At 43.7% G+C, this 26,817-nt stretch overlaps 1 protein-coding gene across 1 annotated transcript in view; it reads right to left on the bottom strand.

The window, feature by feature from the left end:
• cacna1ha (calcium channel, voltage-dependent, T type, alpha 1H subunit a) overlaps positions 1–26,817 on the bottom strand; it is a 104,221-nt gene that overhangs the window by 52,145 nt on the left and 25,259 nt on the right. Inside the window, exons 2-4 of the mRNA XM_041957359.1 lie at positions 1,872–1,983; positions 950–1,083; positions 154–251 (exon numbers count right to left, since the gene is read on the bottom strand). Of these exons, the coding sequence (XP_041813293.1) occupies positions 154–251; positions 950–1,083; positions 1,872–1,983 (344 nt within the window). The remainder of the gene's footprint in view (positions 1–153; positions 252–949; positions 1,084–1,871; positions 1,984–26,817) is intronic.

Genomic DNA, 26,817 nt, shown 5'->3' with positions numbered 1-26,817 from the left:
CACTGCAATAGCAATAGCATCCATTGTGGATCTCACTTCCTGCCCTCCATCTGAATTTAACATCACATGACTGCAAACAACCTATCGAGGAAGGTAAACCATCAGGGCGTGTACGTAATAAGCCCCCCTGCGCAGGTTCAAACATGGACTCACTTGGCACTCTGTTGATGGCCCGCAGTGGCCTGAGCACTCGGACGGTACGGATGGCTGACAGACTGGCATTATGGCCATCCAGAGAATACTCCATCACCCTGAAGACACAACCAGAGAAAGGCATGTTCAATACATAAAAACACATTTGTGCGTACACACACAAACAGATTTATCTACACAAAGAAACAACAAAAACTAAGAACACCAAAAATACAATAATGCTTATAATGGCAGCTACCCACATAATTACTGTACATGTGACATTTAATTACATAGAGTCAGAAGCTCTTTTTCCTCCGTACAGTCTACACAGCAGCACCCGAACATCATAAATGTGACAAGTAGGCCGAGAGAGACAGTTATGCTCTGTGATTGTGCTGGCAGCGTGAAGAAAGTGTGTGTGGTTGTACTGGCTCAGCCCTTGCAGCGTGGGAGTATCTAAAGGAATGTCTACTGCTGATTGGGTCCTGCCCTCGCCTCAACCTGCAGGATACAGTGGCAACAGCCTTTAGTCTGGGTGTGCAGCTGACAGCGAGAGCAGCATCCACTCGGTGAATATTGTGCCGTATATCTCAAACACACGCACCTGTATCATGTGAACCGTATTCACTCCTAAGGCAGAAAACTGTGTTTGTGCTTGTTGGTGTGAGATCGCATCCGTGCTTGTCTGATTGTTTACTTCGTGTTCAGTGAAATGTTGTTTTATTCTAAGCGGGCTGCTATCGTCGAGCTGCAGACAACAGAGAAAGCTGAGCACTTTGTGGGCGTGTAGCAAAAAGCATTGTGGGATACCGACCCTGCCATGACGATGACGAAGTCAAGCTGGTTCCACTTGTCACCGAGGTAACAGTTGGTGCCAAAAATTCCCAGGGCCACCATCTTGATGATCATTTCCACGGCAAAGAAAGCAAAGATACAGTCGTCCAATACCTGAAGGAACACAAAACAAACAAACATGCAGATAGAATTCATGTGTAACACGGCAACAGTAACAAGACATCGACTTCTTGTCAGCAGAAAAAGGTCAGGTCCTTGTTAAGCTTCCTCATCAATATGGAGTCACATTTTAAAAAGGAAGCTGCAAAAGTGCCAGCGGAGGTTGTCTGGAAAGAAAGTCTTGTCTCCGTTAGTTAGTTTCATCCCAGCAGGGAATAGCTCTGGCTTACCATGGTTATGGCTGTGTCTCAATTAATTAGACATCCACCGCAGCAAAAAGAACGTCTGTATTTGAAGATAATGAGCACATCTCTGAGCACCGAGAACCAACATTACTCTACACTGAGAGCAGGTTGAGACAAACGAGACGAGATGGAATGACAGACGCTGCCCTTGCTATTTGTTCAACAACTGGATTGATTATCGTTACGGCTCTTCTAGTCACATTTTATTTACAGTTAGTTAGCATTAGTCTTTAACGTCCTATGAGTGACGATGCCTTCCAATTTTCCATATTATTCACTAAAGCGCTGACTTAGGTGGTTTAATAATAATCAAAACATGGCACAGGACTTTACAGTGACAGCTTCATCAAGGTAAGAAACACCTCTGCCTGTGAAATCACTGCCATATGGAAAGATGTAGTGCCCACATTATACATGGTCCCACACAGTGATCTAGCCTCATTTAAACCTGAGACTACAGACAGTACTGAGGTAAATAATGACCAAAAGATGATGTGGTCATGGGCTCCAGTTGTGAGGGTGAGGGTGCTAACTCACCTGCAGGATGCGGCACCACTCTGACTGGCAGGTGACGTCTTCGCAGGGCTGGAACATCCCCAGAGTCACGCAGTTGAGCAGGATCACCAGCATGGATACGTGCTCGAACCACGTGCAGGTACAGGTTAAGGCCAAAACACACAGGATTTCATTTTAAGCATGTAGCATGTAGGAAGAAAAAGTGAGTGAGGACATCTCATCTCATCAGACGCTGCTGAAAATGCGGACAAAATGTTCTCAGTCTTCTTTTAGATGATGTTAAGGTTGCATCATCGAAGCTGGGGACAGCTTTTTCTGTGACCGTGCTGACCACAGGTGCATCCAGGGCAGGCGTGATCAGGTGCAAACCACACGCTGGAGCGACACGGACCAATCAGGCCTGCTGACCTGCGGCAGGGTGAGACAAGCAATGACGCTTGCAGAGGGGGAACTGGCCGAGTCGGTCAGAGAGCTGGCACAGGGAACAGAAGGCTTCCTTTACACACATCCACTTTTATCCCCATCGCCTATTAGACTGACAGGAAAAAGATAGAGTTTTATCTTTGCGTTCCCAACTGCCGCCTAAAATGTGGATCCATCCCGAGCCCCAAACAGCTCCTCTGAATCCAACTAGACGGAGGTCATTCACTAGACTAGACGAGGCCATTGTTCTTCATGACCCAGTCCCTCCGCTAACAGAAATAATCCAGTTCCAGGCCATAAAATCCAACGATGCAATATGATATATGAGATTCTAAGATAAATGAGCATACACAAGAAGCATTAAAATCCCAGACAAAAATCAACCATGATTCAGCATAAGAGCCTGCGAGTAAACAAACACCCGCCAACACACTGGAACCGGATGCCAGTAAGAAGTTTTGTGTGAGCCTAATGCACATAATGGGTCTAATAATGATCCAGTGAACCTGGCTGTTGGGCTGTTTATCTGATTACAGGCCTTTTCACGGTTTCTCGAATAAACATTTTAATGGGTCCACGTCTACTCGATATCCCGTTGCATCATTTGCTCATACGTCCACGGCAGGAAAATAAACCCCGGAGAGAAGATGTTCACGCAGCAGGGGCGGGGATTTTTTTTTAAATCCTATACGTTTGCGGCAACTGATCTCAATACCTGAAAAAAGAGACGAAGTATGACCTTCATGGAAATCTTCTGTGTGTTTTGTGAAAGTTCTACTTTGTTGTCAGAAGGAGGAAGCACAGTTTCAAGGGTACACAAATGTCAGATGTCACCTCTGACCTAAATGCAACAGCACTTGTGAATAATCTTTTGTTGATTTCCTTTTGCTTGTGTTATCCCCTCTTTATCCTTTTTGGACTACCAGTGAGCTTATCTATTTAGGACAAAGCAGTGCAGAGGGCACAGCCAACAGTGGGTTTTTTTTTCTTCCTTTCCTTGATGTCAGTTTCTCTTCTTTTCACAGTAGAAGAGCTCCAAAGGTAATCCATCCATAAAGAATGGAATATTAACAGCGTGGTCCATTAGTGGCTCACGGCATAGACAGATATTTGATGGAGAGAGTTTCTATCTGTCTGGGTTTGTTTAGGATTGCCTTTGGCATAGTTTGAGTGCAGCAACATGGATGACAACTAAAATGACACCTCTATTCATAAATCCATTGTGCTTGCATCGACAACAGGCTGCAGCATGATGCGATACCATAAATTAAAGCAGTTAAAGTTAGTTAATGAAATACATATGGACAGCATATCATGGTGGAGCTGCGATAAAGTTAGAAGATGCCCCTTTATCATAACGAGAAAAAATACAAGACACCAAGTAAAGAGAGTACAAAGACAGCGTGAGTGAGAGACAGAAATGACAAGAACAAAATTGGAAATATCTTTAAATCATGTCTCCTCAACTAGAAGAAAGGCACTGATGCTGCTGTTCTTCTGCTTTAGTTTTCTCTCTCTCACACACACACACACACACACACACACACACAGGGATCTGGGATTTGCGGTATCGAAGTATTCCCAGGGTGAAGTGCTGCTCTAATTAGAAAGGGAGTTAAAGCAGAAAACAAATGGTAACCACTGTTTTCTTCTTTCCCCACACGCAGACTCACAAAACATACACAAATGCAGGCTTATGTTGCACAACACACACACACGCACACGCACACGCACACACGCACACATACAAGGGAAATCAGGACTCAAAGTTTGTATCAATGATCTAGAACTTTTTTTTCTCTAGTGGCTGAAAAGACATGGCTGCAACCTTTAATTTCTCCTAAACTGTATGATCAACTGCAGGTTTTCCATTCCTGTGACACCATCACAAGGCCTGACACCCTGATGCATCATGCACAGCACATACTGATGTTAACATTGAACTTCTTTGAACAAAACATGTCCATAGCCAGAAGCCCATGAGAAAATCATGAGACTTCCCTTCTGAGGAGGATTGACCTCCCTTGTGACCAGTAATAAAAAAAAAAGAGTCTACTGTACAATGTCATGCAACTGCACGCTGAAAATGGAATTCAACATAACAGTGGTGCCTGTAGCTGACAATAAAAATCAATTAAAAAACTTTAAATTGTAAGGCGGTTCAACAGTAGATCAGAGATGATCATCAGGTTATGCATGGAGTAGGTTTGAGGGTGTTTATCATATCAACTATTGACAACAGCAGAGACCAAGATCAATTGTGTCTGTCCTTTTCGGTGTAATACCTCAATAAGTCCGCAGCAGCAATCCACAGGCAAATTCCTGAATATGCGTCTTACATTTTACAACAAACTGTGCACGTCAGACAGAGGATTTCCTGAGCCCTGGCTGCCACTGCTCACCTGTGTCAGGCCGTTTAATTAACCAAACCTGACAAGTCTGCAGTGTGCTCTGCCAAAACGCCTCATGTCTCTATTCCTCCCGCTGAGAAAGGCTTCCCTCTGTCCACTGTGAGGGAAGTTAAAGATATGAATTTCCTGAAATGTGAGATATCCAGATCAATTGAGGCTTATTTTATATAGTTATTTTATATGTGTAGCATCCAGAGGCCGGAAACTCTCATAATCTCAAACAATCACAATGCTTATACATATATCTCTCATATCTGACAAGCTGATATTGCGATACTGGGCTACACAGGCCTGTCTGCTGTATTTCTGGGGAAAAAAAAACAATCTCTGCCAATGCACCAAGCTCCCATGACATGCAGCAGCTGGATGTTCAAGTTAACACAGGCGGCAATACTGTGGGAGGCAGGAAGAATGCAAACCCTGCCGCTTAATCCTCAGGAGACACATTTTAAAAGACTGAGAAGGAGAAACAAACCGGGGGCATCCGAGGAGCTTTCGAGGGTACAGTGTGTGTGAGAGATGAGTGGTGTGTTGAGGGGGGGGAGTCCGGTTCAGAGACTGTGTTCACACAGGGAGCGTTGCGTTTTATTCGGAAGCAACAACCGCTCCGAAGCGTCACGGCTGTCGCTCGCGTTGTATGTACCCAGTCGACAAATGAGTTATGTGTGTATTTAGCTGTTGAATTGGTGTAAAACATGTACTGTAGTGGCCTCAGGGGAGCAGCGGCAAAGCATTGTCAATTAAGTAACAATATGGTGTTGTGCGTATTAATACGAAGAAAAAAAAACACATTTTCAATTACATGGAAAATGCCTCGGGCCAGTCTGTCACTATACATTCATCAAACAGACAGACAGTCAAACAACCTAAGGTCGATCCTGCCTTCGGAGATGAAAGATTCAGTAATCTGCAGCAGAATTAAGATGAGAGATTTGAATATTCAGAGATTCTCTCTCTCGCGCTCATGTTGCTCTGCGCCTCCCTCTGCTCTGCTCTCTCTAATTCCTCTTTAATCTCCACAGTCAACACCTCCTGAGCCCCCTTCTGTCTTCAGCTCACCCACACACACGGATGCATGCATGCACGGAGACACACGCAGGCATTAATGTGTAAGTCAAACCAGGCTGTCACCGCAGAGCGAGCGCAGCGCACACACGGACAGAAAACACCAGTGCTTTTCAGATTTTGCTTGGCTTGTGCTTCACTTTCGCTCACACAAGCTCAAATTCAGAAGTGTAGTTTTGTTTTCCCTATGTTGCTATGAGCTACATCAAATATAGTGTATTATTGGTTGGCTTTCCTCCTGTGGCGGAGACAAATGCAGCCCTGGCACTCACCCTCCTGGTCTTGCTTGTTAAGGTCGATTTATGCCTCATCGCTTTGAGAAAAAAAACAGGTCTGTGTCGTGTCACGCTGGATGTGGGGGATTGTGGGTCTTCATAAGTCTAGCACAGGGGGTGACAGTTCCATAATATTACCATTTATCACCTGTCCTTGCGAAACGTCTCAGAAATCACTGGAATAGAACTGACCCCGTACTGCTGTGACACTGTGTTACCTTTACCCTGTGTGAAAATATAGTTACTGTGACCCAGCGTTAGACACAACGTGATTGAGTTTCATCTTAAAACTGTCACAAATGTTTTGTTAATAGCAAAAAAATGATGCTTACATGACACTGCAAACTGAAAAGTCATACAAATCAGATGCGGGAAGTTCAAACTGCCACAGATTTTAGTGATCTGCTGCAAACTCTTTGTTAAATAAGAATTGGTCTGGAGAGATGGAAAATGAATCTAGCAAAAACACAAAGCATCCTTCAGCCGGACCAAACCTACAATCTTATCGGCTTAGTTTATGGTTCTATCAATATCTTAGCTCCACTAACCATAGTGTTCATCAGTGGGCACAAAAATGTGTCTACAGGAGCAATTTGGTGTCCTCCTCGAGAGGAAGAATAAATGACTTTACACTGTATGCATTAATAAGAGCATCGAAAGCGACGTCAGACTGCAGAGCTGGAAACACACCTGCGAGCACAGTCATTAAAACTGTACGAGAAAAAGGAGAAAAGCAGCAAAGGAGATGATGGGAAGCTTGCAAGGAAGGACAGATATATGGAGCATCGATTACATTAATGTGTGGCTGTATGATGGGTACTGCATGAGTCAGTGTGTATCTTTAGCATCTGCTGTGCAAATATGCGACAGTACGAGCCTTCCAAGGTAAACAGGACACGAATGCCACAATGCAATGTTAAGCATTTGTAAGAGCCTGTTAAATTTGTACCACACTCTGTCATAGCAAAGTCTCGCACCTACAGCAACTGTGATAACACTTACACACATTCATTAAGTGAACACAAACACACACACACACACACACACAGACACAAATGCATAGTACTTGTATACACATGTACACTCATGGTGAAGCATGGTGTGCAGGTTGTGCTTTTCTTTTTCTCTCAACTGGACATGAAAAGCACAGTAGCACCGTTACATGGTCACTCACACACACACACACACACACACATATTTAAACACAAGTGGCTGCTGATGCGAGACATCAACAATTCCCCAACACAACGTCTCAGGCATACATGGGTGCACACGAGCATGAATGCACTGGAGAGGTCTCTCAGCACACACACGGTGTCGAGCCCACTCCAGTTGAGGTGTCAGGTCGGCCGTGGCGCATGCAGAGAGATCAGAGAGGGAGGAGGCAGGGCGCAGCAAACAATGAAGGAGCACTGAAGCCCCACAAACAACTGTCCAGTTGTCTCCCATCACTGCACTTCACCCACAGTCAAGCCACTGGTACAAGAAAATGAGAAAAACTTGTTAAATTAAAACAACATCATCAGCTGCTTTGTCTCTGCACCGGTTTCCACCTCTTCCCTCCTCTCTTTCTCCCCCCTCCTCTCCTCCCCCCTCCCAGGGTTCTCCATGTATATGTGGAGGAGCTACAGTCTCAGATCACAAGCAGAACTTATCCCTATCTGCTCCACGGCTTAGCGCTCTTTGTTCTGCGATAAACTACGAATTTATCCTGTCCCGTCTGGTTAGCAGCTCTCAAACTTCCTTCTGCTTCAGCACGAGGAAAAGTTTTCTGTCTGAACACATGTCCACAAACCGAAACAGGCACAGGGAGCGCTCAAAGGGACATTTAATGGCATTACTTTTGTAGCGCTCCTTCACGTCGTTCTTTTGTACTGCAGTGTGCCAGGCAGCCAGCACAACCAGCATCTTCTCCGGGGAATCTGAAGCAAATGCTCCGTGCAGATGTCACCAGTCACAGTTAGCGGTCACGATTCACGCAGCCTCGCGGCTCCTGCCTGAAGCTTATCAGCGGGCCGTCTCTTGTGTCAGGTGAAACGTCTCAGCGGAGCGCATGAATTTCAACCTGTCCGTCTTACTTCTTTTGCCGCATGCTGCTGAATTTAAAGCTTAAAGGAGAGGTAATTAGTGCGAGAGGTTCAGATCAGTGACCAGTCACACAGCACTTAACTCTGCCATAAAGACAGATGGCTTGGGGGAAGCAGATCTATGCATCCATGCACACAAATACAAAGAGATTGAGAAGGAGCGACTTGTCTGCAACAGTGAAATACGCTCTCATAGTGGTTTGGGGGTTAATGGAGCTCTCAGAGTAACTCTGTTGGTACATTTTACAGGAAGAGGAAGCAACAAATGGAGAGTGAATTATAAACTGCATTCACGGTCTGTGAGAAAGCAGATATGTGGATCATAATTGGATACAAATGGATGTTCCAGTGAGTCTGTATAAGTGCTTGTATACCCAAAATTCCAAAGTCTTAGGCACAAAAGTTTAAATATGCCACCAATTCTTGCCTTGTTTGGTCTCCACACAGACGGTTTACTTTGCGCACATTCTCATACTGTAAGTCCCACACGTGCTAAACAATGATTCATCAATGCAGCTGCACCCGTCTTCAAACGGCTCTGTCTTTTGCCTGTTTATGTCTTGAAGAATTTTTTTTTATCTCAAACAAAGCAGGGATATTAATCTCAATCCTTCTGAAAACAAGGTTATCTCCCTCCTCTTCCCTCCCACCTTCCTCAGTTCCTTGACTCTCACCTTCACCCCTCCTCTCTCTCTTTTCCCCCCACTGGCACCTTCATTTCTCTACATAATCCACCCTCTTAGCCTTTCACCTTCCTCCCTCTGTCTTCGCCTCTTCCTCCATGTATGTTTTCTTCTGTCCTCTTTTGCAATCCATTTCTCTCAACCCTCCCCCCTCCTTGCTCTTCATGCTTCAGTCCATCCCCCTTTCATTAGAGGAGAGCAAACTCAATCCCATCAGATGTAATAACCTAATCACACTCTCTACTCAGGTCGATCAGCAGGACAGCGGAGTGAGTGAGTGTGTGTGTGTGTAGTCAGCAAGAAAACAAGTGCATGTGTGCATATAGTTGCGTAGCCTGTCATGATGAGCATACCAATTTAAGTTGCAATGTCCTTTGTCCTTTCCATATTTGCTGCGTACGTTATTACTTTGTTCCAGCTGGTTTTATTAAACCTTACGTGACTGTGTATTACATTTTGTCAAAGTCCATAATACAGAACAAAAGCCATGGAGAGGAGGTGGTGAACAGTTGGGTGTATAAAGCACAAGATTTAAACAGTAGAGACCCATGCTCATGTCCTGCTTGGTGGGTTTAGGCTATTTAAACACTTGGGTGTGGTCAGGGAAAGATTACATATAAAGAAATCAACATACAAATCAGCATTTGACCTGTTCAATATTCATCTTTCCATGACCTTAACCCACTGCTGTTAGCTGCCTGAACAACAGAGACATAGAACATGCTCCTTTGTGTGTCGTATGTAGCCTGTGTGGCAGTTTGATCCAGAATCTCAGAAGCACACGGACCAGGTTGAATGCAACAGGCACATAGCGGTTACGCGTCATCAATGACATGCATCATGCATCACATTTTCAAAACTGACTCTCGTAAAAGGTTCTGCTCAAACCTGACTAAAACCTGGAAAACCAGCTGCAATTATCCCCATCAAAGACAAGCAGTTCCAATCATCACATTAGAGGTTGGTGTGGCACGTGGTTCAGTAATTTAGTACAGCCCTCAGAGGATACTATAAAAATTGAAATGGCCCTTGGTAGAAAAAGGTTCCCCACTCCTGTTTTATAGACATTTATATATATCATTATATATTATACATATAAAACATCCTCATTTGCCGTGATTCAGATGTGTTTGCATTGCCATGTATGACCTGTGGACACTGTTTTAACACTTTTCTCTGATTTGTTGGTGAGCAGATCTCAGAGGAGCTCATTTCTGTTTCAGCCAAGCAGCAGCTATGAGGAGTACTCCTGGCATCGCCCATGAGAGGCTGTTTGTCCTCCTTCCTTCAACACTCCATTCACCGTTAATGAGCTCTGTTCCCCCTCTGCTGTCCTTCTTCCTCTTTACCCTCTGTCGCTCATCTCGAAACTTTTGTTTTTGGAAATCTCGGCTCCGACCGAAATCCGCTCGTCCGCCTCCGTCATGTGTGTGTTTTTCCTCCTTTTTTCTCTCATCGCCTCCCTCACTCCTCTGTCTCTGTTTCTCCTCCTCTTCTTCTCCGCCTGGTGATCCGCCTCACTCTGTCGATGTGGCAGCAGAGTGCTTCCAATCCAGATTCCAAGCCGTGTTTGATTGGGATGATTGTTCATTTATTTCACCATCTGCCACAAAAAAGAGACGCGCGCACGAACACACACACCTACACACACATTCACATGCGCACGCACACACACATACACACACACACTCTCTACCATTACCTCAGACATAAAAAACCTGCTCCCACCTGCTGTGATCACAACTTTAAGGATCTTGCCAACAGAATGACTAGTTGCAGAGTCGCATGTGTCTCGTGTGTCTCCTGCGTGAGCTTGGTGTGTGTGTGTGTGTGTGTGCGTGTGTGTGTGCGTGCGTGCGTGTGTGTGCAAACTCCAGATCGGCTCATCTTAGCGAAGTCCCTAAAGACGTCACGATTCAGAAACAGAAACTCATAAATCAGCCTGTCCCTGAACTCTCTCCTCTCGTTCCCTCTTTCATCTCTCCATCCCTGCATCCCTCCATCCCTCCTCCTCCAACACCCCCGAGAGGAGACGGAGGCAGCAGTGACGCAGTTTCACCAGGATTCCCTCTGTCTTTCTGTTATAGGTTCTCTGCTGCATGCGCTTTCATCTCCCACTTACTTCCACTGCCTTTTTAATCTCCTATGCTGATGGTCCTTTTTTTCCATGTGAAACATTTTCTGAGCAAATTTACATCAACCGTCATCATCTTTTATATTAAGCTCTATTTCTCTCTGGCGTCTGTTTTAAAACAGTGACAAATATCTGTGTGCACGATGAGAAAGATCGGCTCGTCTTTTTCAGTCCGCTGTGACATAACAGAAGCAGTTTGGCGTTTGTTCTCTGCAGCGCTGCAACATGCACACGATGTTCTGGACTGAAACACTCCTGACATACAACACACCTGAGCAAAAGGCATCCCAAGGTGAGACTCTCTTTCCTGTGGTATCTGTCCTATCATGTGCATGTACAGTATGTGTGCAGGTGTGTGTGTGTGTGTAGCAGTGTGTCAAAGAGGAAGAAGGGAATAGAGAAAGAGAGAGATACACACAGCCCTAAATAGGGCAGCTGCATCTGGTGGGGCCTGGCCTTAAACCTTGATTCTCTCTCACACTCACACACACACACACACACACACACACACACACACTCACACACACACACACACACACACACACCGGGGGCTACCTAGCACGCCTGAAATGGTTCAACCGTTCAGCTCGACCTTGAGGTATTGGCTCCTCTATGTGTATTCGCACAGATACTCACACACAAGTTGGCAAGTTGATATCGCCTCTTGCTTAAAGGCAGGCCACATTCTATATTTTTCCAATTACGTTTCTTTAATTCTTCATTCTTTAACTGCAAGTAATGTCTGCGTAGCCGAGGCCTGACTGATTCCTCTGTGCCATAGAGCTGGATTCTGTTCAGAAACGATTTAAATCAGTGAGTCATGCAGTTGACCGCAGGGCATATACATTTACCAATGCATATCAGTACACAGCTGAAAGTAGGTCCTACCAAATGGTCTATTTACTCCCATTTAAGTATTGTTTGCAAAGAACTCAGCTGTTTTAAGATACTCCCGGAATTCACAACTGTTATGTTGGGGGATTTAATAAAACAAAAAAAAACTGTCTGGTCAAACTTGAAGGAGCGGAGGCTGAGTCTCTATTATTTTCAGTCTCTAAAAATACTATATCCTATAAGTCATATTGGTAATTTTGTGGCCTGTTGATGTAATGGCATCAGCACGGCTGAAAGTGAAAGTGACACTGTTAATGGCTCCACAGAGGAGGAGTTAGTTCCATAAAGGGGAGCGACTACAGTGGCGTGGAAGTGGTTCGACTGTAACAACAAAAAAACGGCCAATACAACAAACTTATTTCACCACCCAGAAACACCCAGTTGAGCACGAGGAAGCCAAAAATACAACAATAAGAGCTCAACAGCTATTGTGAGTTCACAGAAATACCGTGAAACACATGATGTTAGGGGCATGTCACCCGCCCAAATGCTCCTCCCGATCCACAGAAGACAGCCGTCCTCACAGGCTGGGTAGCCCCGCTGATGACGAGTCACCTGATCTTCATGTGTAAAACTGGCGCCCCTCTAACCCTTTTTTGTGACCCAGTGCTAAAGGTGTACGTCTTGGTGTGATCTAATAGCTTCCGGGCTCAGCGCCACTAACAAGACACGGACACAGATACAGAGCGATGCATTGTTGGTTCGGGTCGTTTCGGGGGAACTATTGACACCAAAGAAAATACTGACAGCCTCATCCTGTAACACACGCGCTCTGTTGCACGGCCACCGTGTGTACATTGATTGCCGTAGGTCTGCGTAAATGACACTGTTGGTGTGTGCTGACAACGCTCGTACCGCGCAGGACCGTCAGACATAAACACGCTGACTGATTATAACGATGAGGAGGGTCACTTTCAACACGAATGCTTCTCCCTCTCGGTCTCTCTGACACAGTTTCGACAGGATTCTGGTTGCTTGGTAACCGGCCGCAGTCCGAGGATTCCAGAGAAGTGTCCACGGGGAGAAGGAGAGAGGAGAGTTAAGGACAGGAAGGTGGAGTGTTTCGTGTCTTTTCTCTCCATTTTGGCCACCGTGTTTTCATTTTTACTTGAATTTTTCCTCTGTATTTTCTCCTCTTGTCACAGCCTTTCTCCTCCACTCAACCCTCTCTTCCTCCTCCTCCTCCTCACCCTAAGCAAGTCTCACGCTCCATATTGTCAAGGGAGGGGGTGGGGGGTGGGATCACCTCCCTCTCGTTTCCCTTCTCTTCTCTCTCTTTTTCTCTCCCCACCTCTGCATGTTAAATACATATCAACACTACACGTCATTTAATCCAACTATAATCCATAGCATGTGAGCCATCTGCTCATATACTGCATTGACTGTCATCGTAAACTTCCGGAAATATTTCCCATAACGAATTGCACAAAGGCTGGTCAGTTCTTAACGCATTGAAAACCAGCTCCTCCACATGTCCAGTGGCTGTGCAGCAGTGTTTCAGCGCTCTGGTCAAGTGTTTCTTTGGGAGGCTCATGGCTCCTCAGAGGACCGTAGTGCTGACCCCACAGTATCGTTTTTACTGCTTTTGTGTGTTTTATAGATCAGTCCTGCTGACTGCTTCACTGTTTTATGCGGCGAGGACAGAACCGCTGGCAGGGAGGGAAGGAGAGAAGCAGACAAAGAGCTCCATGTCAGCCGGGTTAGATACTGAGCTCGACAGCAGCCCGGTGACAGCGAGGGGGTGCAGCTTTCCAAAACTGAAGCCAACTTAATGCTGCCCGATCAAAAATCATTCAAGTGTAAACAGCTATACTGTAGCAGCACAGTGGATGTAAGTACAGAATGAACAAGTATAGTTACTGTCTTAAAAATATTCATATCTGTTACTTGTTTTAAACCAGCTCTGTATGACCACACACTTACTTCAGGGAGCTATTACTATTGGGGAAGTTTGAACTTGTTAAATGGAACGATTGAGGGAAAATGTCAAGAACGAGTCTGAATGAAATGAATAATGTGAAACAAAGATGAGATGAAATATCAGATGGTGAAAAAAACATGTGTAAAGCAGAACTGATTTATTTCCCCTGGGTTTTAATGAACAGCTGACAAATGAAACTCCCGTAAACATGCCTACTGTAGGTGAAGCAATCAATGGCAACAATTGCGCGGGTCAATGCAAGCGAGGCAGGCCGTTCAACATTTCTGCAGGATGTTCTGCACTCTGATATGAGAGAGCAATGCCAGAACTGCTTCCTGACTTTCATCCTGGTGTTCTGTCGCTTTACATTACCGTACATCACTGGATTACACGCGTGCATCTGTCCTGGATTACTACTTTTAAATGCAGTCTTAGTTATTTTAGAGGTGGAAACACAACATGTAATCCTTTGCAACATCACACAACTGACAAAAACAAGAACTGCTTTGGTTTTTTCCTCAAGATGCCTCAAGACGCAGGAAAGAGAGAAAAGGTGGAAAAAAAAGCCTTCTGCGATGGCTTCACCTGCTAACTACTGCTAATGATGCGAAGCTTGGTATCAGATGAGCATTACACACACAGGCCCGGGTACAGAAACCAAATCAAAAGGTCAAAGCATATTGGTTGTATTTCTATCTCCCACCAGATGGCCATATGCCCTGCCCTGCCTGGCAGCATATGGACATCTGGACTCAAACCAAGGCATGAGCTGCGCGCACACACATACCCACACACACACATATGCTTACACATGTATATGCAAATGAGCATGTTTATAGAGGCAAACATTTTAACATCTATACCCACACCTCTCACACGCACAAATGCGCAACACATGGACCCATTAGTCAATTCACACAAACATACCGGGTGTCCGAACCGCACACACCTTTACACAACGTCCAAATTAGTTCTGACAGTCTGTGTGGGAATGTGAGTGTATTCACAGATCACAGTGTTGATCTGTGTGTATACCTGTGTGTGTGTGCATCTTGTGCATGTCAATGTGAGCCCTCTATATGAACCTGTGTGTGTCTATGAGCGTGTGTGTGTGTGTGTGTGTGTGGCCATGCGTATGAGTGTGTAGCCATGTGTGAGCGGTGAATCTTGGCAGCTTTCTCTATGAGCTCACCTGATTCACTAGCAGGCTACAGCCTCTAGTGGCCGGGCACATTACCTTCATGAGTAACTATTATATAAGCCTCCCTTCATGTTTGCATCTCGCTCCTGTGCTGCATTAGTGCTGAGGATAATATAATGTTGAACATTATACAGCTAAACCACATTAGCATTAGCTACATGTTTGGCATTTAGCTTTTATGCAAAAGAGAGAAGGGAGGACCAAGTCGATTTGATGTCCTTTACATTAGATACTGAGAAACCACAGTGTGTTGAAGAGGACATTCTGATGGAAAATGAAGGGAAAACTTTGCCTGTTCAGCTTTATTTTTTTCAACCAGTGAGGGAATCAACCTTGCAAAAGTCTGGCCAGAATTCCAAGTGGTTGACTTCATTCAAATCCTGCTGAATAAAAGAGACATTTGTGCTAAACAGCCTGTTCACACACAAACAGGTAGCGGATCGTGAAGGATTTGATAATCTGGGCAATATTTCATTATGAATTATGAATTCGTAACCTCAAAATATGGATTCTTGCAGCTTCTGCTGCCAAATGCTACATATGCATGCTATGCAGGCTGCTGCTTTTGAGCACTGGCATTTTCTTTATTCCAGATCAAGCACTGGGTTCAATGGCTTTTCAATGCCAAAGCCACTAGTTCTTAATGACTTAACAGAGAGGATTGATATTTCTACTCCTGATGCGTCTCCACAGGAAGAGAAGGAAGGACTTCTGCAACAGCTGCAGCTTAACTCACTGGCTCATGCATTTAAAAACAGTTAAATCACTGAATTAAGCACCCCCCACTGAAGACTCCACAAGCATGAACAAATCTATTGACTCTCAATAAGCTGATGGTGTAAAAACTTCAAAATTCAGTAAAATAAAGTAAATACAAAATTACTAGAAGCTACTAAAAAAATGCCAGAGTGTGATATAGACTCCTGGCAATCGCCTCATAGCCATTACAACACAGACGCTGAGTACGACAATAAACACTTAGCGGGACTCTGCTCCGGCCATTAAAAGCACAATGCCAGTCTCCAGCAGTATATTTAGTACAGATAGTCATTCTCGCATTTTTCCCTGTTTACTGCAGATGAGTCATAATTGAAAATATCCCACATTCAGTTCGACACGACTGTGTGTTATGGCAGCGAAGCAATATGTGACATCTGTGTGTGCAGACATCGCTCCACCTTCACCTCTCCTTTAACATGAGGAAGATACAGCTCCTCGGGCTTAATGAAGTCCCTTTTATCACAGGCACACTGAAAGGATTATTCCAGCAGAAGAAAAACTCGGGGCTACTAAAAGATGACATTTGTCTTCCCTCCATAAAACTTTTCTGTCAGGGCACCTCGTTTTTCATTTGGGAACAGAGAGGATTGCTCCTGTGGAGGAGCTGGAGGACCCAAAGGGGGAAAAGAGAGAGAATAAAAGGTGGATTAATACAAGACAGGAGAGAGTGGAGGACAGAAGGAAGGAAGAAAAAGCTGCGCAACTCGAGACTGTGTTTCAAGGCTTCCAACATGCTAGCACTGTAATTACACACACACACACACACACACACTGACCACAGTTTGGCGCGCAAAATTTTCTGCTCATTTCCTCAGAGCTGTAAAATAACTCCTCTTCACCGCGCTCATCCCCAGCACAGCCAGCCATGCACAAACATAAACAAACAAACACACACACCTACACAAACACACAGACCGCCAAAATCTGACATCTGACAGATTGGTGAATGTGTTGTTTTCCTGCCTTCTTTCATTTAAAGCCTGAATCGGTAGCACTTAAACGCAACGACTTCCTTCCACCGAATCACCTCTTTCGCCGGGCGCCAGGCAGAGAGCGGGAGGAAGAGCGACCGGCTGCGACGCAGAGACACAAAATGGAGATCAGAGACGGCGAAGGGCAAAAATCGAGAGAAAGAGTAATTGAATTTGTTTCCATATTTTCAGGTCGCGTTACCATAGGAACCACATTTCCTCAGAAGCACATCTTTCTGAGGGCACACACACTTTCTTCTTCTTTTTTTTTTTGCAGAGTCCAAGGTTTTCCAGGGGGGTGTTAGATTACAGAAAAATGTTGATCGCAGTCCGCGGGGAGTGGAGGAGGAAACCGGAGCACACGGTTCGTCCTGTAATTGTTATTTATTAGGTGCAATTAATGCAATTAAAGAACGAGTGTGCTCCAGCTTCCCCCTGGGCTCCACTACTCGCTGATTTTGATCTACAATGACCTGCCCTCCGAGAGCACTAGTCTGCAGGCTGGAGAGCAAGATGCAGCGCCGTATGATTACTTCATTTAATCACCGTACAAATCAAATGTTGCTGTCAGCTGAGCAGGAACTATTATTACTATATTACTTTAGTCTGAAGTTTGAGCATCACTGTGCAGAATGATGTATGTGCACAGTTTGACGTGAGGGCTGTTTTTACGCTCACACCTGCCGAATGGATGTGCTCACCTTATATCTGAGTTTAAGGTGTGCGCCTGTGAGCTGATTATAACCAGTTTGAACGCCAATTGTGATTCAATATACAGTTAATGAAGCTTCTTGTGCACATACGCTGAGGAGGAAGAAGGAAATGCAGCTGTTACCAGAAACAAATAATTATTCCAGGCGGAATATTTCTAGATGTTTTAAAAGAATGTCTGGGCACTAGCACTAGCAGAGTTAGAGCAAGCATCAGCATTAATTCTAAGATACCACCAAGACTGGAAGAAATGGACCAAACTTTGTGAAAAGTTTGACTCTTAATTAAAAGTTCATGACAATATCAAGCTAGAATTCTGACTGCAAACAGTACTTTGTTATCGCGTTGAGGAAATGCAAGGATAGAACACTGAACATCATATTTAAACAAAACAGTAAAAGTGAAAGAATGAAAGATCAAGTACAGCCAGTTACAGTATATGATGGTATCTGTCCTTTCTCCCCAAAATGCAGAGCTAACCAGTAGAGGTTTCTCCTTTTCATAGTAGGAAGCATGGTAAGAGAGTATAAAAATATTTCTGAATATTCAGAGTTAAGGAAAAAACTGAACTAACCTCTTAAAAAACATTTATGACAACACAAATTAGCACTCTAGAGGTGTACATATTTAATTCATTCATATATTTTTTTGGAGACAAAGTCGTTCAAAATGGAAAAAAAGAAATCAGATGACATTAGTTGGAGTATCGTGATATATTTTATTCATCACTGAGGGTGAACCTGCCTGTGCCCTCTCCTCCAGCCTCTCGGGCTAACCTCTAACATTCGGCCGTGTTTAACAGAGAGGGAGATGCAGAGCCATGCATGGCTGACTGCAAGCCCGGCCAGAGGTCCGCAACCTTTTTACAGCACAGCCACAGGAGAGTGGGCAGGATATTTCACTGTGTTTTATTATTAGCTGAGACAGCGGGGGACACAGGAGGCTGGCTTTGGCGGGACTTGATCCAAAGTAAGGGGAGGCTGATACGCACATCCAAACTCTCCTCACAGCATGAAAACAACAGTGAACGTAAACAAAGGAGGGAGAGAATATCTTCATCTGCCGCTGCTCTGAGACGTGTATTTTCTCACATTAACGTGTGACCGCTTCTGTTTCACCAGACCGAACGTGCTCAGTTGAAACATGCTGTTATATAAAAAGGGTGAGCGAGATAACAGGGCGCCTTACATTTCACATTCACTTTAATGCATCTTTGCAAAACTTCAAATGTTGAGTTTTTGTTGAAGTCTCAAACTGATATTGTGTAATATTGCATTATAATGCAAGGTGTCCCTTCTCGGTTTTACATGCACCACATATTCCTTCCTTTATATTCAATCCTGAGCCAAACCCTGCCCCTCAAACAGACCTGAAGTTTACATTTTGCTCTTTAATTTAAGGACCTCGAGGGCTCTGCAACATTTTGATGGACTATATTCCCATTTAATCCTGATGTTGCAGGCTTAATTTGGGTAAATCCCCTATTAACAAACCATAGTATCTGACATAATCACTCTTGATCTCTGTAATTGCCTTTGTCCAAACGTAATCTGGATTAAAAGGGCAGTAAATGAGTGGTGCTGTTGTTATTCTGGGACAAATTATAATGTTTTTCGCTCAACGGCAAAAGGCACCGAGAGACTCCCCTCACAACGCCACGTCTGCTTCAGGGCTGCACCATATTACAGATAACACTTTAAGGTGGAGCCGTGTTCCTGATCTGCTACTCTAAAAAAATGTATGTATCACACTGGACCCCGACCATCTCAGTTTTAGAGATATCTGACTCTGAGCGGTGACTCAACATTTTCCAGGGTCAGAGAAAATAAATTATTCCATATCTCACCATCGCTCACGGCCTGCTGGTCCGCTGTGATCAGTAAACAATAGTAAAACGGTATTTACTGTAACCGTGGCAACAGCTGACAACAAGAGATGCACCTGGGGCAGGTACCACAGATTACCATAGCAACCGCTCCGCATGGCCACAGGAAGTGCTGGGGTTAATATTAACTAGTGTAAATATTATACAAAGACATTTAGAGGCCGTGTTCATGCGTTAGTCACCGAGTTACTGTTTGCGTGCACATTCAGAAAGAGCAGATTATTGCATCCACATCACAAACATCCCAACATATTGTATATTAACCAGCAGACTATAAGCCTTCTGAAAATTACCATGGAAACAGAGCTTACACGGACCGCAAGAATGAAGAGAAAGGAGGAAAAGACATTTCAACACCAGAGCCTAAAAATTGCCCTCTTTTGCTTTTTCCAAATTAAGATACATGCATATCCTTTCCTGAGGAAACAGGATGTGCACCGCTGTTTATAGCCAGCAACTTAAGACTGAGAGGAACTGTATATCTCAGATAAAGCCGCAATACAGCTGTCTAAGGAAATGTCTCGTATGTAAGCCCTGATATTTATAGAATCGGCTGTTCTTCATTAAGGGCTGTTACTCATTTTTGTTCTAACGTGCGTCAGTTAATTTGGTCAAAAAGATCTGCGTTTCCCTTTTCTCACTGGAGCAGAACTTGTTATCGTTCAGCAGGTAAGCAGTCAGTCCCGCCTGCAGTAAATATCACACACTCATACACATACATAATGTACAACATCATACAGGTGCTAGAAAGATCATACACCTGTACAGTATAATGCACCCTAATGCCAGTCCAATCCAAGTGCTCTGCCATCATGTCTACCTTTTCTATGCTATAATGTTCAGGTTTTGTTGACACTGTCATAGTGGTGTTAATTAAATCAGATACCTTATGATGCTTCTGCCATGTCAACAAAACCTCGACACTGCAAACTTCATAAAGGTAGAATTTATGGGTGCTGCTGTCTTGAACTGCAATAGGTTGTACAGGTGTGCCTAATAAAGTGGCCACTGGCTGTACTTTCATGTGTAACATGTTCTTTTCATCCTTCAGCCTATGTTATAATAAAAAGAAATGAATAGCTGTATTTGAGAAGAAAGATGTTCAATAAGATGTCAACAATATTCAGCTGGCAAACCAGAGTGGCCATTTGTGTTTACAACACAAAAATATGTGTGTGTGTGTGTGTGTGTGTGTGTGTGTGTGTTTAATAGCCCCACAGCTGAAGGATTAACAGTGTAATGATGATTTTCTACAGCCCAGTAAAACAACAGATAATTTTGGCCCAACTGGTAGAAACACACACACACACAAACACATACAAAGGCACACACACACATGCAAACACACACACACATTCTATAATAACAGCAACTGATTGTTTAAAAAAGGTCAAGAACATTGATGGTGATTGTTAAGACTTGAATTGTTTGCACACACAAAAAATCAAAGGGTAATAAACACACACACACGTGAAAGATGTCAGAAAATATTTGTTCCTCTTCTTTCCATTTCTCTGTCCTTTGTACTTCCTCCCCGTCTCTATTCCTCTCCTCTTCTGTTTATTCTGTACTTTATACCAGTTGTCCATCACCTCCGCCTCACGCTCCCTCTCTCCTGCGTTCTTCCACTCCAACATCAGAGCTAAACGAGGTGGGTAGTGTTTCCTCCCGCGGGAGAGCAGTGCAGCGATGCTTTAGTGTGGCAAATAGAAAGTGACAATACATTCATTACTTATGCCCACACTCTTCCTTCCTCTCACTCCGGCTCCTGCACACACACACACACACACACAGTCCACCCCTCGTCTCTCTGCAAGGTGCACACTGTGAACAAGCTCTCTAATCAAGGGCAACAGGGACACGTGGACCATTTTACCACATTTCCAAATCACGTTGGACCAATCCTCAACTACATGATGAGTGCCTATGCATGCATCTCTCTACCAAACACACAAAAACAAACAGACAGCCTTCTACACTGCAACACATGGCCAGTCAAACTCACAGATCGGTGCACTTCACCAAATGTTATTTAACTGCACTTGTTACTGTGAGTGCAGAGATATCAGCCTGTACTTTTCAACATGCTGATGCACTGACAGCGTCTTCATGTGCGAAATGGATGTTAGCATACAGTTTACAGCGGACTCTCAGTATGTGAGAACTTATACTTAATACTGCACAAATGTTCACTTATTTGCAACTTTTTCACCTAAAATCCGACGGGACCTTAATCTTCCCAGTATACACCTGACTCTAATTTATACCACGGCTTTTAATTTCCCAGACGAGTTTTTCCTTTGACAGCTACGCATTGATTGTGAGTACTCTTTCTTCACTCCTGTGTTATGCAACCACAGATTCTTGTTCCACTAAAGTACCGAGGGCCAAAGCTATTTGCATGAAAAAACGTATGCAAATGGTTTCAAAAGCAATTTTCCCCTAAGTCACGAGCAGAAGAAATGGCTTTCCTCCTCAATTGCACTGTCAGTAGTAAATGACCTGGTGACCAACTGAAATAAATAGATTTTTTTGTTTTCACACGCTTATTTTATTCCACTAAAAAAAACAATGTGTTATGTTTTTGCATCTTTACCAATAAAAAGAAACTAATGTCGGAAATGTGAAGCGGGTTGCTGAAATATTGCCGACTGCTCTGCCTCTGAGACGAGACAACATCAGGCTGAGCTGCTGCACCAAAAATACACTCAGCTGTTTTTGAGTGTTGCTGCATGTATGACTGCGCGTGCTGCATCCGTGTTGAGATCCACGCACGCGCACAGATACACGCTGTTTCGTCTACAAAGAAAGATTGACTAAGATGTTGGTAAATGTCACTGATTTCGTGGCGTCTCAAGTTGCGGTTTCCATAGAAACAGATAAAGTATGTACAGTAGCCTCTTTATCTGTGTGAATGAGCCATACCATAATACTCCAAACTGGTGTGGGTGGACAGGCACCAACTGCAGGAGTCTTTTTGCAGTGTAGCACAGAGCTCTGTCTGCATATTGCTGCTCTCAGAGGACAGAAACAGCTTCCTTCCGAAATGGTTTTCTCTGTTTGGTTCAAGCACAAAGGAAAGACGGCGAACACACTCCTGTACTGACGCTGCAGATAGCCGACACTCACTGTCCACCCTCAGTGCTGAAACAACATTTGGACCATCACACAACACTTGATTTAAAGTAGAGTGATCCAACAGCCACTCACTGAGGAGTTTTAGTCTGACTGTACCATCAGCCGTTCGAAGGATAAGCTTATTACAGGTTTTGGTCTTCTTATGGGATGTTGTTATTGAAAGCAATAGAAAAGTTCAAATAACACCTGGCACATCCTTTAATTCAGACTATATTCTCCTGTCTCTGATTCAGTAACAGTGTATCGTGGCTTGTCTCAATAATGAACTCTAGCTGTAAGTCAGCAGCTAGCAAGGCTTCCTATTACCATCACTCTGCCGCTTGATGCAATTTCCTGTCACGGGCAGAGATACTGCCGGTAGATATACAACATGATAATAAGCTAATTTCTTAATTAAACGGTTTGACAAACACAAATGGCAATTATTAAAGATTAATTTAAAAAGTGCAATCAATCAAGCATTGCCTAAATAAGTAACTTATTCATGTCCACTGGCGTCAGATGCTTCTTCAAGCTGTTATCAATGATGTATAAACATTAACAGATTCACGTACTGCACAAATGAAACCAATGTATAAATGCACTCAACTGACAGGCTCTTGATAATATAATGCAAGCTGAGACCCCCACCCCCAAAACTCTAGTTCAGAATCATAACAAGAAAATGAGGGCAAGCCACAGTGATGCTAATACTGCCAAGTAATCTGTTTCCTCATGTATTCTCCATCGGTGTCATCATGCTTATCTATAACTTGCAAGGACTACATTCGAACCTTTCATCCTCCCTCAGCTTCAGGTTCAGGCTTTCCAGAGAACTAGCTACTTGTGAGTCCGCAAGACTTGTGTTTAAAAGATGCGGTTTGCTTGCCGTTTGGCAAAGTGAACCTAAATAAACCAGCTCCAAAATGCAATAGAGTAAACTCCAGTTTTGGCCAAAGAAAACACACCGTTGGTGTAAAGAGATGAATGCTTTCAGACACCGTTACCTTGGCCAAAATTCAAACCATCCTTCAATGCAGAGCCATTACATCAGCGTCGACATAGAGATTTATGCAGCCCAGTTCGGTGCAGGATATTTCAGCCCTCTGGGAAGCTAATTGACCATAAAAGCTCCCCTTGACTGAGGTTGCGCTGACCGGAGGACTTGCGCTGCAATGTGCTCAGCAGGGAGTGTGTGGGCAGACGTGACTTTCCAAACACTGATTCACTCTTCTGTTGTCCTGATGTTTACGGGCGCACACACCTTCTGTTTATTTGATCAGATTTGTGACAGGCCTCCGCTGCAGCCCATCAGGCTGCAACACTGGTCATAAACACTAATGAAACCAACACCGGACTTTTAATGCTGCTGCCCATGTTGCTGCCCAAATAATTAAAGTACAGCTTCAGATTAGTCAAGCTACCGGTGACCCTCCTTCTCCACACTGTAACCCCCCTGCTGTACTCAATAACATTCAGGCCTTTTCACTGAGCACTTGGACACAATGGCCAAATTAATTCCTTCATCATGCCTGTCAGGGGTATTTAACAGTGTCGGCTCCACTATTTTTAAATTGTAAATAGCTCTCTGCCTTCTGGCTGCTTTCCCTCCTGCCTTCTTGAGAAACCGAACCTTGTTTCTACCCATTTTACAAATTTTAAACCCATTCCTAAATTACCGTTTTTATCCAAAGGCTTAGAGAAGACTGTTTACTCAGAGTTGATGTCTTATGCTTTTGAATACTTTTGATATTTTTGACAAATTTTAATCAGGTGCCCCCCCGCATCATAGCAGTGAATAAGACAAATCCAATCTGTGTCGTAATCAAACAAAGTACCGAACAACCTTTCACTTAAAGCTGAAACTGGTGATTGTTCAATAATTCTTCGTCATTTGAGCTGTGAATTTGACACTGTGCATCATCCTATCCAATTGTTTAAATGCTGTTTATCAAACAGAGCCTTGTCAGTAAGCATGGGAGATGCCTCCTCTTCAATGGCCCCTCTGTCCTGTGGTGTTGCTCAAGGCTCTATCCTTGGCCCCTTCTTATTCTCTATGTACATACCACCACTGGGACACAACACAAACAAACACAAAATCAAGAACCTCCTCTGGATCTGAGGCCTGCAGAAGCAGTGACATCTTTAAAATCACTTCTCGAAACAACAACATCTTTTAACCAATACTAATACTAATTCTAGCACATTTTATTGCCAACATGTCTTATTTGTTTTATTATATTATCTGCATGTCTTATCTGTAGCACTTTGTAACTCTTCTCGTTTTGAAAAGAGCTGTACAAATAAGTTTATTATAATAATTATTATTATCAGTAATAGTTAGTGTTGCTATTATCATGTTGATATTGGGGTTTTAAAAATCTGATAAAAATATATTGCTCAATATTCCTATTCATATTACATTAAAAACCCCATTATGATGTATCACTTCAATTAGTTTTTTATACAACCAAGACCACAATATGTGCTGAGAGGGACATTAACAGAAGATTAATAAGTGTATTCTGGTGGGAAAACTATGTGACAGTGATCAAGGTGGTTTCTAAACTAATCTAAAATGATCTTGGCCAACATATATGTCATATACTAGCTCTATTAAATAATTCCTTCAAGGTGGTTCCTGTTTGTTAGGATTACTGTCCTGCTGCATTGGCCTACAGTTGGGTGGCTGCGTATAAAAGAGGAAACAAATCCTACACTGTTCACCCAACTTGGATGTGAACGCTCCCACCCTTAAAGCTGAGTCAGCACTTTAAACTCATAGTCATTGTTTCGTTCCCAATCAATTGTGCTAGAGTAAAGAGACAACACAACACAAAAGGTATCTCTGCAGTGCCGCGATGTTCTCCTGTGTTTTAACCTCCTTTTTACCCTTTTTTCTGCCTCTTTTCTCTTCCATTCTGCTCTCAGGCAGCCCTCCTCTCCATCCACTAACTTTCCACTTCATCCCTTCTCCTATTCATCCTTATCGCTCTCCTCCTGTCTAGGAGCTGTCACATGCTTGAGGAAACTGAACAGAACACTACGGCCCTACTTGACAGCCTCCTGCTGTATGTGTGTATACGCGCATAAGTGTGTGTGTGGGTGTGCGCGGGTGTGTGTTCGATTTGTGTATGAGGAGAGAGATTATTGGTGGTGTGTACAGTGGAGCATGTCAGTACACAACCATCCCTCTCCAACCACCAGGATGGATGATTCCTGGTTGGCATGTTTGGTCACGTGGGAATAAACACACACACACACAGACACAGACACAAAGACATATACAAGTGCACTCACATAAATACAGCGTGTTGAGGTGTAAACACTGTTAGGTCGAGGTGTGTGTGTGTGTGTGTGTGTGTATTGAGTCAGTAGTCCATTAGCTGGAGCGCACTTTTTACAAACAGAGCTTATAAACCAACTTTGATCCAGTTGAATACAACAGGATTAGCCTAAAGCCTTTACACACACAGACACTCACTTTGTTCCTCACACACACTCACTTGCTCACTCCGGCTCACACACGTAGCGGAAACACTCATCGTCCATATAATTAGTCTCCTTTTTTTAACCTGTGCTGAGCCAGTCGGATCACTGAACAGTGATTTCTCTGGCTCTGCTTTCATGCAGGCGAAGCAGGGTTTTTGGTGCAGTTTTTCTTTGCCTGTACCTGTTCGGGATTTTGGTGACATGCAACTTAACTGGAGGAAGCACGCCCACGCACAGTAGACCTCTCCAAATCTACAAAGATGCCTTTAGTTGTACTGGCTCGGATATGAGACGACCCCGATTATAAGACGACCTCCAACACCTGTCACTGCAAAAAAGACTTTTTGAAGATACAAAACACTTCATGATTACTCCTCCTGCAAATTTTCCACAAGATGCTGTTAGTTGTCATCCTTTTTCTCTCGTACAAGTGAAATATGAAATACCTCCCAAAAAAATGTGAATTGATTTCCTGCTGTGTATAGATACACAATCATATGTCACTCACATCATAGCAGTGATGCCAGGGTTGCAGGTTAAAGACATGAATGTCTGATTCTTAACCACGCTCTGTCACGCGCAGCACGTATTAAGGCCCTCGGTTTCAGCCGATCCTTCAACGGCCATTTGAAGGAGCCAGGTATGTGTTCCATCTGCAATTTGTGTGACGCGCATTCTCAAAGCGCGATCAAGCATAAAACACATCCACTGTGGTTACACTTGACTGCACTTTGCATACTGTGACTTCATTTGTGATATTAGTGCATCTAATGTCCACTCCTGCACGATTACGTATTTGTTATTCACAAGTTTCATTGGTTTTATGGCCTGGATTGTTGCTAATCAGTGTTGTCAGTGTATTTCTGTGACTTGGAGACCAGTTTTCCTTCAGGATAATAATGAAGTTTAAGTTGAAC

The sequence above is a fragment of the Chelmon rostratus genome, chromosome 17 (genome assembly GCF_017976325.1).
Source record: "Chelmon rostratus isolate fCheRos1 chromosome 17, fCheRos1.pri, whole genome shotgun sequence".
Lineage (NCBI taxonomy): Eukaryota > Metazoa > Chordata > Actinopteri > Chaetodontiformes > Chaetodontidae > Chelmon > Chelmon rostratus.
The sequence above is the reverse complement of the archived record's forward strand: the minus strand, read 5'-3'. Positions and strand labels throughout refer to the sequence as shown.